The following is a 20,155-nucleotide window of genomic DNA, read 5'->3' as shown; positions in this document are numbered from 1 at the left end:
TACACTAGGTTCTTATACACAGTGTAACCAATGCACACAAAATGTATTATGTTTTTATCAGTCTCCCAAACAAAAGGGTAATGTCTAGCACACCTGTAAGAGTATAATAAAGCAGCAATATACTTGCAGTTAGAGGTACCGGTGCTCCGTGGCTCAGGGAAATAACCTGTCTGGTGTAATTTCAAGATATATGAACAAATGGGAGGATCCAGGGCACTACGGAGTTTCATGAAAATAAATTTATTCTAGGGACACACAACGTTTCGAGCTGTACAAAGCTCTTTCTCAAGTGACTGGCCAGTCACTTTGTACAGCTCGAAACGTTGTGTGTGCCTGGAATAAATTTATTTTCATGAAAATCCGTAGTGCCCTGGATCCTCCCATTTGTTCATTTATCAGTCTCCCCACATACCAATTAGATTGTAAATTTAGCATAAGTTGAACTTGATGGACGTATATGTCTTTTTTTTTTTTCAACCTCACCTACTATGTAACTATGTAACTATGTAACTATGTAACTATGTAACTATGTAACTATGTAAGCTATTCAGGGTAGGGACGTCTCCCAGTGTTACGTTTCTGTCTTGATGTTTATACCATTGGTAGTATTAGATCCCCATATTGTAATGTTTGTAAAAATTGTAAAGCACTGTGAATTTAGTTAGCTCTATAAAAATACAACCTATAACCAAGATTTTGTACAATTATTATTCGGAAAAAAATATTGCCGTTCAACTTTTGTATAACATATACTGTATATAATGACTGGGCCAGAGAGAAATCTGAGAGTTCTGTTACAGAGTTCTACCCTTGGCAATAGTTGCTGGGAAAACAAACTTCTCAGAACACCAAGAGAAATCTACATTCTAGGCCTTAATGTATAGGAGGACCCTTCAAATATTTATTAAGAGAGGTTTCCACCAGTTACTATAAAATTGTAGTGTTTGACCCTTTTGTTTGTTAATGTTGCAACCATAGCACTTGGTTTTCACTGGAAGATGAAAGGGAGATGTTTGAAAGACTTTGTTTTGTAATTGGTTTTAATAATGAGGTTGGCTGGGGAGCGTGGGAATAAAAAGCACATAATAGTTAGCTGGCACAACCTTTTTTTGTGAAGCTAGGGACAACTGTAGTTGGAGAAACAAGGAAGGTTAAGACGAAAAAGAAAAACGTACGCGTGCTGTAAATCGGACCATATCTTAGGTCGGAACGAACATCCTTTCTTGCCATGTTTCAGATGCCAAGGCTAATTCCAGAATGGAAGGAGCTTCAATTCAAGATCAACCAGAAACTGCAGTCTGCAAAGGTACACAGATACCTATAAACATATACACCCTGAGCATGGTAACATCACACTCACTTTTATCGCACGAACTCTACTACACAAGTAATTAGCTCCTACAGAACGCAATCATGTTAAATGTCAGGATTGCCCTATTACACACACTCGTTTCCCCTAAAGACTTAAATAGAAGCACCAGCTACCTCAATTCACTTCAATAGGATCACACTCTTAACACATTAGTTAACCACTTAGACTTCAATTGTATCACCATCATACACACTTAAGTTGCCCTCAGTGACTTCAGTAGGTTCACATCACACACAGCAGTTGCCCCAATGAAATTTAATAGGATCTTTCTTAATTTTATTTCTGTACCCCTTACATTTGTAAAACGTAATAAAAGGGATGTTTAAAAAAAACAATAAAAAAATCAGTTGGATTACCCTTACAAACATTGGTTACCCCTATAGATTTCAATAGGATCACCCACTTATGCATATTAAGTGCATCTATAGACACCAATAAGATCACCTGGTCATTATCATTCAATGTAGCATGAAACATTTTCAAAGGCTGATCTTAATCAACATAAATCTTTTTTTATTTTTTTTAACATCAGCAGGTATGTAACCCTCTTATACACATGATATTCCATAGCTGTTAATGAAGGAATCGGCTTACCGACATCCTAAAACATCAATGGAATAGCCGTCTTAAAAGTTAAAATACAACATAGCCGTAAAAAATGCAGAACTATATGAACATACTCTACAGTAGAAGTCTTGAATTAATGTATTTTCTTCATTGGGATCAGAAAATCACTTTCCCTTCTCTAGACCGTCTGCCTGTTAATTAAGATGTGAAGATGTATTAATAAGCATATCTGTACCATTCTGGAATCTTGTTCTTGATCCTCTCATGAAGGTTCCGGCATGGTGCATAATTGATGGCATTTTTGATTGGGTCTTTTAGGATTCCGCTTCCTCAACCGATCGAAAGGAAAACCTTGCAACGTCGGTTTATCTCAATGACAAACCCGAGATGGTCTACAGAGTTAGTCACTATCCAAACTTCCTGCAGTCTGTAGGCTTCTATTCCAGTAACAATGACAGCTACTTTGTCAACTTTGAAGGCGAAGGCTTGGATGAACAACGTAAGGTACAGGATTAATTACCCTTTTGCCAGCTTTGCAAGAAGCGTAGCTCCCCTGAAATGTCTGTTCTGTAGAGTGGTCAAGTGAATGGACCGTAAGCTGCCTTAAAGAGTAGCACTGCTTAGTAAATATGGCCATAGTGTAGAAACCTATTTGAGGTGTCAAACTAAAAGGATTTCTGATGTCCCCAAAGATGTTACCAAAATGTCTCTTTTAAGGTAAATTAAGTAATTGTGTCTTCTTGCACAACAGGATCTTTCTTTAAAGGCTCTCCTCAAACCTCTTGTTCCTACTATAATCCCTACGCTCACACACATTTTCAACTCCTCCCTCTACTCTGGTACCTTTCCCACCTCCTTCAAGCATGCAACAGTTATACCCTTACTCAAAAACAGCAAGCTTGACCTTACCTGCCTCTCTAATTATCGCCCTGTATCCTTCCTGCCTTTTGCCTCTAAACTCCTTGAACGCCTTGTATTCTCTCACTTACTCCATTTTATCACCACGTTTTCTCTCTAGATTACAATCTGGCTTCCGCACTGCTCCCTCCACTGCAACAGCCCTCACTGAAATAACTAATGACCTTCATGCTGCCAAAGACAAGGGTCATTCATTACACCTCTCTGCAGCTTTTGATACTGTGGACCACCCTCTTCTCCTTCACATCCTCCATACTCTTGGGATCTATTGTGGATTTCCTCTTATCTCTTCGATCGTACCTTCAGGGTCTTGTTTGCTAACACCCGCTCCTACTCTGTCGATTAATCTATGGGGGCACCCCAGGGGTCTCTCCTCAGACCTTATCTCATCTCTTCGGTTTAAATATCACCTCTATGCTGATAACATACACATTTACCTTTCAACCCCACACCTGCTGTACAGAACAAAGTCTCTGAATGTCTCTCCGCTATATCATCCTTGTTGACCCTCCGCCAACTCAAACTTAACATGTCAAAGATGGAGCTCCTCATACTTCCTTCCATACCTGGCCCGACTGCCCCATTCCACATTACTAGTGGCAGTACTATCATACACACAGTATCACAAGCCCGCTGCCTAGGGGTTACATTTGACTCCTTCCTCACATTCTCCTCTCACATTCACAATGTAGCTACTGTAGAAACTTTGATTTTTTTTCCGCCGTAATATTACAAAGATAAGTTCTTTGCTAGAACTCTAACGCAGACCCTCTCCCATCTCGACTATTCTAATCTTCTACTTTCTGGCCTTTTTGCCTCTCACCTGTCTCCACTACAATCTATCCTAAACGCTGCTGCTAGTATCGCTTTACTCGACCTAAAAGTGTCTCAGCATCTCTCCTGCTGAAATCCCTCTCCTGACTTCCTATTAAACTCTGTATCATTTAAAAAATTCTCCTCACTTTCAAGGTTATACACTCTTCGGCCCTTCCTTACATCTCAGCCCTAATTTATTGCTATACATCTGCCCGAATCTTGCGTTCTGCTCAAGGATGTCTTCTGTCTGTCCCTTTTGTAATAAAAGCACTCTCCCGCCTAAAACCTTTCTCACTGCCTGCTCCAAACCTCTGGAAGGTCCTTCCCCTCAATATCCGGCTGACACCCTCTCTCTCCACCTTTAGGACATTTCTTAAAACACACCTTGAATGAAGCATACAGAATAAGTAGTCCAGCTGGTCTATGCTATACCTCTCCTATGCCCTGAACTTGACCCCTTGCAGACAGACTTACCCTAACACCCTCCTACTGTCCTTATTGCTTTCATATCTGAAGCGCTTATTCCCACTGTGTTATAATATTATGTCACGTGTATTACTGCTGTGAAGCGCTATGTGCCTGGATGGTACTATATAAATAGAGATATACATTCTGTACATACATATAGTATATACAAAATCAGTTTGTAAACTTATTCATTATTGCTGCATACAGGTGGGACTGTCGGTTTTGGCCCAGATTCTGAGGAATTCCATAAACATGTTGGGGAAAATCCTCAGGATGGTCCATAGATGCTGTAATGGCCCATCGGATGAACACAGCGGGGGCCCTGCATTTGAGTGGGACTCACGCTGTGTAAATCCTACCGGGCTGCGAGTCCCATTCAAACACAGGGACCCCTGCTGTGTTAATACGATGGGCCACTACAGCGCCTATGGACTATATGCTGCAGAGTGTTTGCGAGATGTTTGTGGATTTTCCTCACAAGCTGGGCCATGAACCGATAGTTGCATCTGTAACAATATTCAGAGAATTGCACGTTATACATTCCTTTCATTAGCTAATGTTTTGTTATGTAATATCTGACTTCTTTCCATTAGGTCAAACTCTGGATCCACAGCCAGTCTGATACAAACGAGGTTGAGCAGATGGAATTCCCCATGGAAGAAAAGGTCCACGTGAAACATATGTGTCACTGTGGTCATCACCGCATCTTGGTGACATTCTGTAATGACTTTCACCTGCGGGTGTATGGGGACCACAACCAGCAAATTAAGATCTTGGCAACTGTGAAGTGCCCATACTCTGTAGTGAGCATGTGTTACTGTGAGGACACAGACGAGGTCATCACAGGAGCTGTGGGCATCATCGTCTTTTGGGTTTTCAACCACAACCTGTTCTCTCTCCTGTGCATCTCCAAAGTTATTCAGCTGGAGAGCGGGCAGTTTGTCAATCACATCAGCGTGGAAGAGCACTACAAGTGGTTAGTAATTCTGTGCGACAATTCCATCAAGGTCTATGACTATCAGAAGAAAGTGGAAGTCAGGACTTTCGAGGCTAACTTCAGGTCGTCCTTGACCTGCAGCGCTACCAACTGGCTGCACAGACATCTCTACGTAGGAGACGTAGCAGGTTACCTGCAGATGTGGAGTTTTGAGACCAGCCACAGAGTCTGTGAGATTAGAGCCCACCTTAGAAGCATCACCAGTATAATATGTCGTCCCTCCATTCACTCGCTGCTTACAGCTTCTATGGACCATATGGTAAAGGAATGGAGTCTTACCGGCTTTGAACTCTTGAGGAGCCTAAACATGGAAGATGAGGTGCGTCAATTCCAGATGGCAGATGAGAATTCCTTCTATTGCCGCACAACCTACACGTTCTCAGTATGGATGCTAAACACTTTCTACCGGCTGTTTAACGCCATGGGATCCTCCGTCACAAAGATCAGCAGGGTTCAACATTCCGCAGGACGAACCAAAATTGTGGCGACCACAGAGGATGGAGTAATTCGATTCTTATCACCCGTCACGGGGGAGATGCTCTTCATCACCTGGCCTTACCTCGTGTTGGAGAAAGTCATTGACTACATCTATGACCCAGAGATAGAGGAACTGTTTGTAGCCACAGGATCAAATAAAATATTTGTCCTGGACACATCCATGTGTCCCTGTCCTGCCAAATACATCCTGTGCCCCTCTGAGATCAAAGATGATAATGTGTTGTGCCTTGCTTCCTGCAGGAATAAAGTAGGGGAAGTCATGCTTCATCTGGTATTCAGTGGTCACAAAAGTGGGCAGATAAGATTAATATCACCGCATGATTATTTCATGGCAGAACACAAAATTCACAATGGTAGCGTTATCGCCCTACACAGCCCTTCCAGTGAAGATCTCCTGGTGGATTCTATATATTCTGAGCTTTTATGCTCTTACGGGATGGATTACTATATTGTCATATCCAGATGGAGAGTGAGACAGAAGGAGGTGAGACTAGAGCCTCTGGCAAACCTGTATTGTACCTGCAAGCTTCGTTTAATCCTGCTGGTTCCAGGACTTATCTGCGCTGTTACAGCAAGTAATACACTCAGGCTGTGGGGAGTAGATGATTTGTCCCTACTCCGTGGAGACATCAATCAAAGTTTTATTGAGACCAATGAGATTCAGACAGAGCCTATAACCTCTTTTGATTACTGCCAGACATTGGGTTTGATTCTTACCGGTGGACGGGATGGCACAGTGAGGATTTGGGATGGCAGGGGCAATGTTGTGGCAGAATTTGGTATCAGTCAGCAATTACAAAGCGCATGTTTTGGCAGCTGCAGAGGGGATATACTTGTGAGCTTCAACCACAACATTTATGTAGTCTCGTGCCTGATATACCTTCCAGATGAGATGCTTAAAACATTAGCTTCCTTAGAAGAGCCAGAGGATTACACTGAAAGTCCATTACCCTTTCAACCCAACAATCAGGTGGCATTTGACAATGTCCTTATACCAAAATTGTTTCACCTGGGGAAGAAAGCTCAACACCACAAGGTAACAAAAATCAATAGGAGCAAAGATAGAGTGATCCAAGCGGTCATGCAGGAAGCCACATGGCATGTGGACCCCAAACAACAACAGAGAATACAAGATGCGGACATGTGTGCAGAGAAGGAAATAGAAATACAAGAGGGTTTGCTGACCACGATCACCGGTCATGCTCCTATAAAGCAGAAAACACATTATGTGGCATTAAAGAACAAAGATGTCCCTCCTCCCCCTGAGCGGGACAGCTACAAACATTCAGGTAACAAACAACTGATCGAAGGACTTTCACAGAGATATTGGCCAATCGCCCCTGATGGGTACATCCCCAACTCAGTTATCCGAGCAGCTATATGGGTGGACCAAACACCATGGCATCTCCTGGACTCTTCCTTCCGCCGTCACCTCACCAAGAACGTGTGTCTCCCCAAGAAAGTGTATCTCAAAAAGAAGAGGGCACCTCAGAGGCAGCTGTTCCTCTGGCCTTTGGACATGATGGACAACGTAGAGCTGGAAGAGCCAGATGATTTCAAGGATGAAAGCATCCTTAACATAGTAGAGCAAGACCAGGATGCAGAAGAGTCACCCACCCGTGATATATTGTCTGAAATAGCAAAGAGTTCCTGGCTTGGAGCAAATCTCAGCAAAATCAACCTCTCTTCGGTGATCTATGCTATTGCGAAGAGAATGTCCAGCGTCCCCTTGTTTATATATAAGTTCTGCATTGAGGGCCTGCTCAAGATCTTTAAAACGTACCAGGTCCCTCAGAGCCTGAAAGATGAAATATGCAAGCTGCTCTACAAGGACACGCTGGATAAGAGTAGTGTGAAGAGGCTGACGGCGTGGAAAACCCTTGAACAGCTCGGGATTCTGGCTCCTACTCTGGTGAGCCACATGGCAAAATCACTGCTTGACGATGATAAGACGGTGAGGATTCAGGCCAGGACTATGATGAAGTCTCACTACAATGTGGCCACTAAGAAATCGCTGCTGAAGATGCTTCGAAAAATGGCTATCATGCAGGATATGATGTGAGTAAATGGCTATCATGCAGGATATGATGTGAGCAAATGGCTATCATGCAGGATATGATGTGAGTAAATGGCTATCATGCAGGATATGATGTGAGTAAATGGCTATAATGCAGGATATGATGTGAGTAAATGGCTATCATGCAGGATATGATGTGAGTAAATGGCTATAATGCAGGATATGATGTGAGTAAATGGCTATAATGCAGGATATGATGTGAGTATAATAACATAGTAACATCATTCTATTATTTGTTTTGTAACAGCTCTTTTATTTATAAGAATTATTTTCCTGACAGTCTATGCATAGTTGCACTTAGAATTTTGCAGGTGCTTTGCAGAACTTACAATATAATTTTGGTGCCTGAGGCACAGGGAGATAAAATGATTAAATCACTAAATTATCTAAATGATTATATATATATATATATATATATATATATATATATATATATATATATATATATATATATATATACACTAGCTTTTATGTTGCACCTTATTTAGATATGGTTTGTGTCACTTTGTCTTTTCTCTTTAATGGTATATAAAGCTATATGATGCTGTAGCTTATTATTGGCTAATCCTTTTAATTAAATATAATGATCATATTTTGTTGCAGTTAGAGAACACACTAACAAAACAGAAATTGTTCAAATTCAACAGTGCACATTGAGCATTTTCTCATAAAGGAAATAGACCCGAATAACCCAGAGCTAAATCACACCCTAGCTATAATTGCTTGCAGCCATTACATATTAAATGTGACTTCACGCTCAGAGATTGTTTAACTGATTTGAATGTCACGAGACGTTTTACTCTTAAGCTATTTAATAAAGGTTACATTTCATTGGAAGATAATTAGGAGTCTTTCTCTCTGAGTGCTGCTGGTAAAAAGGGCCTTTTCTTTGGTAGACATTATTATTATTATCATCGTTTATTTGTAAAGCGTCAACATATTTTGCAGGGCGGTACAGCTGGTGTGAAGAGTGACATCAATTTACATAAACAGAATGACGTACATATAAGGACAGACAAGCGCAGACAGATACAGGAGGTAATGAGGACCCTGCTCATGAGAGTTTACCCTCTAGAGGGAACTAACTATATGATATTAATATTCACTAGTCTGCACCCCTCCTGAGTCAGGAGATAGCTGAGATGGGCACTTTTTGGTTTGTGCATACCCGTGTTTTCTTACTGTATTAGCCTCTAATACAGGCCTGCACAACATACGGCCCGCCGGGACACCCTGTGCGGCCCGCGACGGCTCCCTCCAACCCCCCCCCTTCACTCCCCCCCCACCACTTCACTCCCCCCCTCCCCACTTCACTCCCCCCATCCCCACTTCACTCCCCCCATTCCCACTTCACTCACCCCATTCCCACTTCACTCACCCCCCCCCCCACTTCACCCCCCCCACTTCACCCCCCTTCCCCCCCCCACTTCACCCCCCTTCCCCCCCCCACTTCACCCCCCTTCCCCCCCCCCCCACTTCACCCCCCTTCCCCCCCCCCCACTTCACCCCCCTTCCCCCCCCCCACTTCACCCCCCCTTCCCTGGTAGGGAAGGAAGGAGCGCGCTCCAATAGGACCGCGCTCCAGCAGTGTGTGACAGCGCGCTCCCCCCCCCTCTACCGCTCTAGCAGTGTAGCGCGACTCGGAACTTCCGGGGTCTGCTGCTAGAGCGCGCATCACTCGCGCTTCTCCCTGCTGCCATCTGTTGCCTCCGCCGCCACCACCTCTGCTGCTGCTGCCGCCGCCGCCATCAGGTAACATGGGGGGTAGTTCATCCATGAGGGGTTGGGGGGCTGCTGAAATGGGCAGGGGGCTGCTGAAATGGGTTGGGGGGCTGCTGAAATGGGTTGGGGGGGCTGCTGAAATGGGTTGGGGGGGCTGCTGAAATGGTCTGGGGGGCTGCTGAAATGGGCAGGGGGCTGCTGAAATGGGTTGGGGGGCTGCTGAAATGGATTGGGGGGCTGCTGAAATGGGCTGGGGGGCTGCTGAAATGGGCAGGGGGCTGCTGAAATGGGTTGGGGGGCTGCTGAAATTGGCTGGGGGGCTGCTGAAATGGGTCGGGGGGGCTGCTGAAATTGGTTGGGTGGGAGAGATGTGAGGTGCAGGGGGAGAGAGAGATGTGAGGTGCAGCGGGAGAGAGAGATGTGAGGTGCAGGGGGGAGAGAGATGTGAGGTGCAGGGGGGAGAGAGATGTGAGGTGCAGGGGGGGAGAGAGATGTGAGGTGCAGGGGGAGAGAGAGATGTGAGGTGCAGGGGGGGAGAGAGATGTGAGGTGCAGGGGGAGAGAGATGTGAGGTGCAGGGGGAGAGAGATGTGAGGTGCAGGGGGGGGAGAGATGTGAAGTGCATGGGGGGAGAGAGATGTGAGGTGCAGGGGGGAGAGAGATGTGAGGTGCAGGAGGGGAGAGAGATGTGTGGTGCAGGGGGGGAGAGAGATGTGAGGTGCAGGGGGGAGAGAGATGTGAGGTGCAGGGGGGAGAGAGATGTGAGGTGCAGGAGGGGAGAGAGATGTGTGGTGCAGGGGGGGAGAGAGATGTGAGGTGCAGGGGGGAGAGAGATGTGAGGTGCAGGGGGGAGAGTGATGTGAGGTGCAGGGGGTGGGATGTGTGTGGTGTGCAGGGGGGTATTATGTGTATGGTTGAGGGGGAGAGATGGGGGTATGAGAGATCGATGGGGAGTCTCGCAAAGGTTGATGATGAGGGTTTTTGGGGAAGGTATGAGGATGATGATGAAGGGTGCTGGGGTAGATATATGAGGATGATGATGATTTTACCCGTGCAGCCCCAAACTTTTTTCCTTGGAGCAGTTCGGCCCTTCTCGCTGTACAAGTTGTGCAGCCCTGCTCTAATACCTCTGCCGGGAGCCTATTCCATGGATCCACCACCCTTGCCGTACAGAAGTACTTTCTCCCACATTCGTCTTTCTTCACTCAGCTATTCCTTCAGCCTTATTGAGATTTCATCACGATATTATACAATAAGGTGTCTGTTCCCACCTCCGCAGTTTTTCCTGCTCACTGATTTTCTTGAAAAGCCGTAATCAACCCCAGATGTCCCACCAAAATGTCTACTTAGCCCCTTCTACCTTTTGACATCACTGTATAAAAAAAGCTCATTATCATATGAGTTCACAACACAAACAGATTGAAGCTGCAAACGGAGGTCAGACCCGTACTGTCTGATAAAGCGGAATAAGTGACAAGACGCAGCAGAGGATGAACCTTTAATCCATTTAACATATCACTGGCATTAAGCCACTTTGGTCCTATGGGACTGACCCTTTAACCCATTAAACCGATCACTGTCATTAGGTCATATTCATCATCCATGGGGCTGATCCTTTTACCCATTAAACATGTCACTGCCAATAGGTCACATTGATTCTACATGGGACTGACTCTTTAACCCATTAATGAGAGAAAGTAGGAGCACTCACAATAACCGGGAATCCAGCCACGGGTGCACCTAACTCCACAAGCAGAAGACGATATATATGGAAGCATAAAGTATAACAAAGTCACACAGTGGTCTTGGTTGATCTACTTCAAATAAATCTGCTTCTTTCACCAAGACCACTGGAGTGCCGGTTTGTTATGCTTTATGCCTCCATATATATCTTTAACCCATTAAACATGTGACTGGCATGATGACACCTTGGTCCTATATGGGAATGACTCTTTAAACTCTGCTTCTTTCAGGGAGCAACCCTTTGTACAGAATAAAGAAGACGATGCAGCTTCTCCGCCACTCACTATCACCATGTCAATTGGTGCTGTGGAGGAGCTGTGCACCCAGCTGAATGCTAGACTGACAGAGGACCTGCAGCTCTTACCCAGCCAATCTGTGACCACTACCCAGGCTGCGGAGCCAAAGGAAGTAATAGACAGAGGCCGAGCAGAGACCAAGGTGGACATCAGCCGGACGTGGAGAGCTCTCTCTCTCACTTTGATACCTCCAGTTCAAACCCAGAGTACTACAAAGATATCTCTCACCAAGATACAGCCAACTAGTACTATTAGATACACCCCGTTCTCTGAAAATATATGTGAGTGTTTAATATTTTGCTACTTTTGTCTATAAATGACCTTTTTACTTACCCGATCCTTCATTGCGCTCCTTTCTTGTTTCTCGATATATGTAACCCTTCTACGTTTAGACTTATATCTGATGCTGAGGTGGGAGCCTGAGTACCTGATGGATACTTAATGTGCCACACGTGGCCGACGGTCAGACGGCGAGAAATAAGAACACAGTGATACAACTGCTTTTATGTACTCACAGTCCACTCTCAATAACCCCATGATCCTCAGAAAAGGATTACTACACTCAGCATACAACATACATATAATATTACAAGTAACAGTAACGCTATGCAGGTGTGTATCAGTGTCAGTTGAAAGTGAGCCACCCAATGCTGGGTATATTGGCTTTGTGATGGCCCCGGCACAACGTGGAAGCTCTTAGTGCACTAAAGTGTTGCAGGCCTCTATGTCACAAAGGTGCATCGGTACCACTGTAATTTCAGCCGTTGAGGGTCCCCCCAATAGCGCTCAATGCTCTCTGCTACTTCCCGACTTGGATCTGCTGGTCCTCTCACCACGTACAGTATACTGCTATCACTCGGGCAACTCTCGATCGAGCCTGACAGCACTCATGCAGATCTTATGTATCATGGCTGCCCCTTTTTAAAGTCTCCTCTCCCTCTTGGTCCCACCTCTTCCACAGCCTTTGTTGCTGGCTGCTCTTAAGTCCATCAACAATCACATGTCAATAGCACATCGGAGAGGAACTTGCCAGGGGGCAGTGCGAATGTGTTAATTACATCACACAGGAGGTTACTTACAGTATATATAGACCATACAATACCGGTTGCAACACGGCATCAAGGGACAGCACGCAGGTAAGTAGATCATACATTTTCTATATTTTATAGAAGACACAAAAAACGATGTCGGTTTTTGTGTCTTCTATCAAATATAGAACATTTTGTGATCTACTTACCTGCGTGCTGTCCCTTGATGTCATGTTGCAAACGGTACAGTTGTTTGTGGGGTGGGGGTGACATTTGGGTGTCAGCAGCGGAGGGTGTGCATGAGGGGGGGGGTGTGTGACCGGACGGGGTATGGTGTTCTGGTGGGTGACTGCACCGGGCGGTGTTGGTTGAAGGGAGCGGGGGGTTTCGTGTGGGGGGGTGGTGTTGGGGGGGGGGGGAGCACGCGCTAGCGCACGGTACCTGAGGTGGTGTCTAGTCCGCAGGGGAGGTGAGAGCAGGCGGTGAGGCAGTGATTGTTCTGAGTGTGGCAGTTGGGTTTGTGAGGTCAGCGAACCACACAGGCCAATGAGAGGCGTGCGGGGCGGGGCCAGATTGGCCAGAGGGTGAGTGACAGACCAACGGACCAATCATATTGCCCATAAGCACAGCAAATATACAACATTTTCAGCAAACAAACAACGTTTTCATTTTTCTAGATATAGATATATATACACACACATACATAAACATATACACACACGCACTTGATGCATTATTGTGGGTCAGGATGTGTGTTGTAATAATGAATAGCAGTATTGTGGTCAGGATGTGTGTTGTGATGTGTTGTATGAATGAATTGCAGTGTGTGATGAAGTACAAAGGGTCAGGATGTGTGTTATGTTGTGTTAATGAATTGTAGTGTGTAAGGCAGAATTCAGGGTCAGGGTGTGTGTTATGATGGATTGTAGTGTGTAAGGCAGAATTCAGGGTCAGGGTGTGTGTTATGTTGTGATGATGAATTGCAGGGTAGAGTCCAGGACATGTGCGTCATATTTTTTTAATGAATTGTAGTGTGTGATACACAGTAGTATTGAGGATCAGTATTAATTAATGATACTTAGTTTCAAAATATTTTCACCCTCTCTAGTAACAGCCAAGCTGCCCCCAATATCCACCCAGAAAGGAGCAGATGTCCTGACCGATAAGAAGCATGGAGCATTGGAAATTACATCTAAACTGTCAGGGAGAAAAGGCAAAGTGTTTGAAAAAGAGACCAAACTGAAACCTTTATCTCCCAAGGCCAAGAAAGGAGGTGCAGAGTTAGAGCATTCAACTAAAACCAAGACACTGCGGGATAGAGCAGAACGAAAAGAGCACAGACCAACAGTTTTACCGCTAAAGAAACCAGGACAGCTGCTACATTCCAAGGTGAGTCCACAAGTAAAGAGAGTCAGGCAGGACATGTGTTTTCGTTCAGTAAGGGAGCGCCACCATACAAAACAAAGGTAAAAAATATATGGTGTAATAGCTCAGGACAAAATAAAGGGGATATGAAGTATCCCAATGCACTCACATGTGAATCAAAGAGACAAGCCTTGAGATGTTCCTCATTGGCATCCTCGGGATGGAAGGAGTGAAGAGAAAAGAATCACCATATGGTGCAGCAGTTTCTATACCAAATATAAGATCATAGTAAAAACTCAAACATACATCATAGCAAGTTCTACTCAAAGAAAATCTCTAGGAGATGCCAACAGCAGACCCCCGGATCCCAGTGGTACCCCAGGAACCCCACTTTTGTTCCACGGCCTGCAGTCTGCATCACTTTGGGTCCTCCTCTAGGCTAAGTGGCTGGTCGTTCCCTCGTCTCCAGGGTAGTGCTAGCTAACACGTTTCGCCAAATGGCTTCCTCGGGGATCCACAGGAGTTCATTTCACCCCCAGTCCTATTATACCCATTCCCGTCGATGTCGTCACGGCTCAAATATAATAACAGCGTTTTATTAGGATGAATGATGTTCTCTAAGTGGATAAGCAAAATACAAATTGTGACAGAAACCAGGGGTTGGTAATAAACTCCATATACAGGGCTCCCAGGATACTGAACAGTTTCTGTCCTGTCTAAGCTGAACAGGGCAGCCTCGTGGTACAGGCACTCCATTCCACAGTTTGTCTGCTGCCTGTTTTCTGTCACCTGTCATGCTGATTAGAGTTCAGGTATATAAGACCTGTTTCCTGTTTCCTCTGGGCCCCGCCCAAGAGCCTGGAAGGCTGCTGAACTGCAGAGGGGTGAGAAAGCCTCTTTTCCAAATCGCTTCATTCATTCTGTTAGTTTGTCTAAAGACTGCAAAGGTACTTATTTTGTTGGTGGAAGTGGACAAGCCACTTCCAACTCTGAGTCAGGGACATCTAAGTTTAAGTTATCGCTCAGACGAGCAGCTTTTTGTTTGGCTTTGTTTTCTGTTTAAACTGTGGCAGTCTCAGTGCCTGGGACTGAATAAACCAGGCATAGCCTGTTTAAAGGAACAGTACGTGACGTCTCATCATTTAACCTACCCTAAAAGACCGTGTTCTAACAGTCCCGGACAGACGGCGGAGCCCCGGAGTAAGCCGTTTGTCACATATGGTGGAGAATGCGGGCAGAACACTGAAAGGTCTGGGGGTTAAAGAACTTTAAAAAAAAAAAAAAAAAAAAAGAAGGTTTTTTTTTCTCTCTCTCCAAACAAGATGGAAGACGTGGTGAGTGCGCTGGTACGCAATGTCGCTGTCCAGAAAGACGCGAATGAAGCCCAGCAACAGGCGAGTGAAACCCAGCGACAGCTGTTAATAGCCCAGCAAGAGACTAATGCAAACCAGCAAGAGACAAACCGCCTGCTGAGAGAGGAGCAAAAGCGGTTCGCTCAGGGCTTACAGCAGGAACTCGAGATCCTGAGGGGGACTATCAGTAACCTTCCACTGGCAGAGGCAGCCCCAGTTCCGAAAATGACCAGGGCAAGCCACTACCTTCAGAAGATGGGACCCTCGGATGATGTGGAAGCCTATCTTCTCACGTTTGAACGCACGGCACAGAGAGAGGGATGGCCAGAAGCTGAGTGGGCTGGTCTAATCGCACCCTTCCTAAGCGGCGAACCCCAGAAGGCTTACTTTGATCTAGAGCCAGCCGAAGCTAACGTCTATGCAAAATTGAAGTTCGAGATCCTCGCCCGCCTCGGCGTAACCACGGCTGTTCGTGCCCAAAGGTTTCACGCATGGTCCTTCACGATGGATAAAGCCACCCGAAGCCAGATGTATGACCTCATCCACCTCGCCCGGAAGTGGCTACAACCCGAGATCAACTCAGCAAGCCACATCGTGGAACGGTTGGTCATGGACCAGTTCTTGAGGAAACTTCCCTCTGCCTTACGCCGTTGGGTCAGTCGGAGTGACCCCACAATGCGGATGAGCTTGTGGCCCTTGTAGAAAGGTACAGTGCAGCAGAAGAGCACCCGCAACCCACAGTCGTGGAGCAACCCCACTATCCGAGGTTCCAGGACTCTTCCAGAGACGGTAAAAGGGTACCGGGGTTAAGGGGCGCTGAAGAGCGGCGACCACCTTCACGCCGCTCCAGCAACAGTGGTTCGCACACTAAGGGCAATAGCCAACATGGGGAGCCGGGAAAAGGCTCTAAGTGGGACACAGACTATGTACCTAAATGTGTAAATTGTCATGAGAGGGGCCACACAGCAAAAATCTGCCCACTAAATGATGAGCCCATGCAATGCAACAGCGTGGAACCTTATTCGCTGTTGTCCCAATGTATGGGCCCTAGCCCAGAGGACCCCTTGAATAACCATCTGTGGGCATTTGTAAAGGTTAATGGTAAGAGGGTTCGGGCACTTCTTGACTCTGGGAGTATGGTCACACTAGTGTCCGAATACCTATTGCCCATTAAGAAGAAACAGGTAAACAGTTCACAAAGAGTGGCAATTTGTTGTATACATGGGGATAATCATGAATATTCCACTGTTGATGTTTTTTTTGAAACAGAATTTGGTTCTTTAGATTTCAAGGTGGGTGTTGTACCCAAACTGGCACATGATGTGTTAATAGGGACCGACTTTCCCCATTTTCTAAAAATGTGGTCCCCAGCTCAGAATAGCGCCCAGAGTTCAATAGCAGACCATAACGAAGTGTTAGAAGAAACAAATCCTTTTCCTTTTTCAGAAATGGAGGTTGACGAGGGCCCAAATAAGAAGGGGGAAAAGGAGGAGTGCTGTGAAATTCCCTTCCCCATCACTACTTTGGTAGGGAATACCCCAAATCAAGATGTTGATCAGGCACTTACCACCCCAGTACAGGATAAGACCCTCGCTGACCTAGAGGTCAGTCCTGGGAGTTTTAAGAAGGCCCAGTGGGAGGACCCCACATTAGCGGTAGCAAGGGGAAATATACGGGACCAGAATAGTACTCATGGCCAACCAGATAGGTCACTTGCTTACCCCTACTTCGAGGTAGAGAACGACCTAGTATATCGGGTTGATAAAAGAAAATCAGTTACAACTAAACAATTGTTGGTACCACGGACATTCCGTAACGTAGTATTACACCTCGCACATAGTCATCCATTGGGGGGACACCTAGGGGTGGAAAAGACAAAAGAAAAGGTTCTCCGAAGCTTTTATTGGCCTGGGGTTCTGGCAGAAATTACAAACTATTGTTCCTCATGCCCAGAATGTCAGATCACCGCCCCGTTCAAGGCATACCGCAGCCCATTGGTACCCCTTCCCATAATAGAGGTACCATTTGACCGGATTGCTATGGATCTAGTAGGACCCCTAATAAAGTCTGCTAGGGGACATCAGCATATATTGGTAATATTAGATTATGCTACCCGATATCCGGAGGCAGTTCCCCTACGTAGCACCTCTGCTAAAAACATAGCAAAAGAGTTAGTACTTCTGTTTTCCCGGGTCGGAATTCCTAAAGAGATCTTATCTGACCAGGGAACACCATTTATGTCCCAAGTAACAAAAGAGCTATGTAAACTCCTAAAAATCAAGCATCTCAGAACCTCAGTCTATCATCCACAAACAGATGGTTTAGTGGAAAGGTTCAATAAAACCTTAAAGAGCATGTTACGCCGGGCGGTCGATAAGGATGGGAAAAACTGGGACTGTTTGTTACCATACCTGTTATTTGCCATTAGGGAAGTTCCCCAGTCATCCACAGGCTTCTCCCCGTTTGAACTATTGTATGGCCGACATCCAAGGGGCTTACTGGATATAGCCAAAGAAACTTGGGAACACGAGGTTACCCCTTACAGAAGTGTAATAGAGCATGTTGCCCAAATGCAGGACCGCATTGCTGCAGTCCTACCCATAGTGAGGGAACACATGGAGAAAGCTCAAGAAGCACAGAGGAATACGTATAATAAGGGTGCTAGGGTCAGAATTTTTTTTCCAGGTGATAGGGTACTAGTTCTGGTTCCCACCGTGGAGAGTAAATTCCTTGCTAAATGGCATGGGCCATATGAGGTCTTGGAAAGAGTGGGAGAAGTAAATTATAGGGTAAGGCAGCCAGGTAGGAGGAAACCTGAGCAAATTTACCATATAAACCTACTCAAGCCCTGGAAAGATAGAGAGGTCTTGTTAACCCTAGTACCCCCAGGTCCGTCAGAGAATCAAGAAACTGACCCAGAGGTTAGCATAGCTGAAACACTGTCCGTGCATCAGAAACGAGAGGTCCAGAGTTTAGTGAGAAGGAACAAAGAAATCTTCTCTACACAGCCAGGTAAAACTAACGTAATTAAACATGACATAGTCTCTGAACCGGGGGTCCGAGTTAACCTTAAACCGTACCGAATCCCAGAGGCCAAGAGAGAGGCTATAAGTTTAGAGGTTAAAAAAATGCTAAAACTAGGCGTAATTGAGGAATCCCAAAGTGGGTGGAACAGCCCTATAGTTTTAGTCCCAAAGCCAGACGGTACAACAAGGTTTTGTAATGACTACCGGAAACTAAACGCGGTGTCAAAATTTGATACTTATCCTATGCCCAGGGTGGATGAACTTGTAGAGAGACTGGGCAAAGCCCGATATCTCACAACCCTAGACCTAACAAAAGGGTACTGGCAGGTTCCCCTCACAGAAAGGGCAAAAGAAAAAACAGCCTTCTCAACCCCAGACGGCCTCTTTCAATATAAGGTGCTGCCTTTTGGCTTACATGGAGCTCCCGCCACATTCCAAAGAATGATGGATAAAATTTTAAAACCACATGTTCGGTACGCTGCCGCCTACCTGGATGATGTGGTAATCCATAGTGAAGATTGGCAGTCCCACCTTCCAAAGGTCCAAGCTGTGCTCGACGCAGTTCGGTCTGCTGGACTAACTGCTAACCCCGCTAAATGCACTATTGGTCTGGAGGAGGCCAAGTATCTGGGGTATTCTATTGGTAGAGGGTTACTCAAACCACAAACACTCAAAGTAGAGGCGATACAAAATTGGCCAAGGCCAGTCACAAAAAAACAAGTAAGGACCTTTTTGGGGTTAATTGGCTACTATAGGAGGTTTATTCCCAATTTTGCAACTAAGGCAACCCCACTAACCGACCTCACAAAAGCAAGAGGACCGCTAATGGTAAAGTGGTCCCCCGAAGCCGAACAGGCCTTTAGAAGCCTGAAAGAAGCTCTCTGTGCCCAACCAGTGTTGGTCACACCTGACTTCTCCAAAGAGTTCGTAGTCCAAACCGACGCATCTGAGGTAGGGCTGGGGGCGGTACTCTCCCAGGAGTCTCAAGGGGAGGAGCACCCCATCCTTTATTTAAGTAGGAAACTAAATCCCCAGGAGAAAAATTACTCCATAGTCGAGAAAGAGTGTCTCGCAATAAAGTGGGCTGTAGAGACACTCAAGTATTATCTGTTGGGGAGAAAGTTCCGATTGGTCACAGATCATGCACCCCTTACCTGGATGTGTCAAAATAGGGAGAAGAACGCTAGGGTGACCAGGTGGTTCCTAAGCCTACAGCCCTTTAAATTTTCTGTGGAACACAGGTCGGGGCACAAACATGGCAATGCCGACGGGTTGTCAAGGATGCACTCCCTAATATCCATGGTCGCTCACCCCTCGAGGTCTGAGCTGGGGGGGAGGATATGTGACAGAAACCAGGGGTTGGTAATAAACTCCATATACAGGGCTCCCAGGATACTGAACAGTTTCTGTCCTGTCTAAGCTGAACAGGGCAGCCTCGTGGTACAGGCACTCCATTCCACAGTTTGTCTGCTGCCTGTTTTCTGTCACCTGTCATGCTGATTAGAGTTCAGGTATATAAGACCTGTTTCCTGTTTCCTCTGGGCCCCGCCCAAGAGCCTGGAAGGCTGCTGAACTGCAGAGGGGTGAGAAAGCCTCTTTTCCAAATCGCTTCATTCATTCTGTTAGTTTGTCTAAAGACTGCAAAGGTACTTATTTTGTTGGTGGAAGTGGACAAGCCACTTCCAACTCTGAGTCAGGGACATCTAAGTTTAAGTTATCGCTCAGACGAGCAGCTTTTTGTTTGGCTTTGTTTTCTGTTTAAACTGTGGCAGTCTCAGTGCCTGGGACTGAATAAACCAGGCATAGCCTGTTTAAAGGAACAGTACGTGACGTCTCATCATTTAACCTACCCTAAAAGACCGTGTTCTAACAGTCCCGGACAGACGGCGGAGCCCCGGAGTAAGCCGTTTG

General features: G+C 45.7%; 1 protein-coding gene and 1 long non-coding RNA gene across 3 annotated transcripts in view; one reads left to right on the top strand and one right to left on the bottom strand.

The window, feature by feature from the left end:
* The window catches only part of LOC142498705 (uncharacterized), an 87,297-nt gene that overhangs the window by 60,898 nt on the left and 6,244 nt on the right, over positions 1 to 20,155 (bottom strand). Inside the window, exon 2 of the long non-coding RNA XR_012802534.1 lies at positions 1,176 to 1,298. This is a non-coding gene — a long non-coding RNA (uncharacterized LOC142498705). The remainder of the gene's footprint in view (positions 1 to 1,175; positions 1,299 to 20,155) is intronic.
* WDR87 (WD repeat domain 87) overlaps positions 1,139 to 20,155 on the top strand; it is a 39,883-nt gene continuing 20,866 nt past the window's right edge. For both annotated transcript variants that reach the window (XM_075606999.1, XM_075607000.1), the window contains exons 1-5: positions 1,139 to 1,306; positions 2,258 to 2,443; positions 4,735 to 7,694; positions 11,408 to 11,754; positions 13,610 to 13,890. In XM_075606999.1, the coding sequence (XP_075463114.1) occupies positions 1,229 to 1,306; positions 2,258 to 2,443; positions 4,735 to 7,694; positions 11,408 to 11,754; positions 13,610 to 13,890 (3,852 nt within the window). In that variant the 5' untranslated portion in view covers positions 1,139 to 1,228. The remainder of the gene's footprint in view (positions 1,307 to 2,257; positions 2,444 to 4,734; positions 7,695 to 11,407; positions 11,755 to 13,609; positions 13,891 to 20,155) is intronic.

This window comes from Ascaphus truei, chromosome 7 (assembly GCF_040206685.1).
Source record: "Ascaphus truei isolate aAscTru1 chromosome 7, aAscTru1.hap1, whole genome shotgun sequence".
NCBI classification, from domain to species: Eukaryota; Metazoa; Chordata; class Amphibia; order Anura; family Ascaphidae; genus Ascaphus; species Ascaphus truei.
The sequence above is the reverse complement of the archived record's forward strand: the minus strand, read 5'-3'. Positions and strand labels throughout refer to the sequence as shown.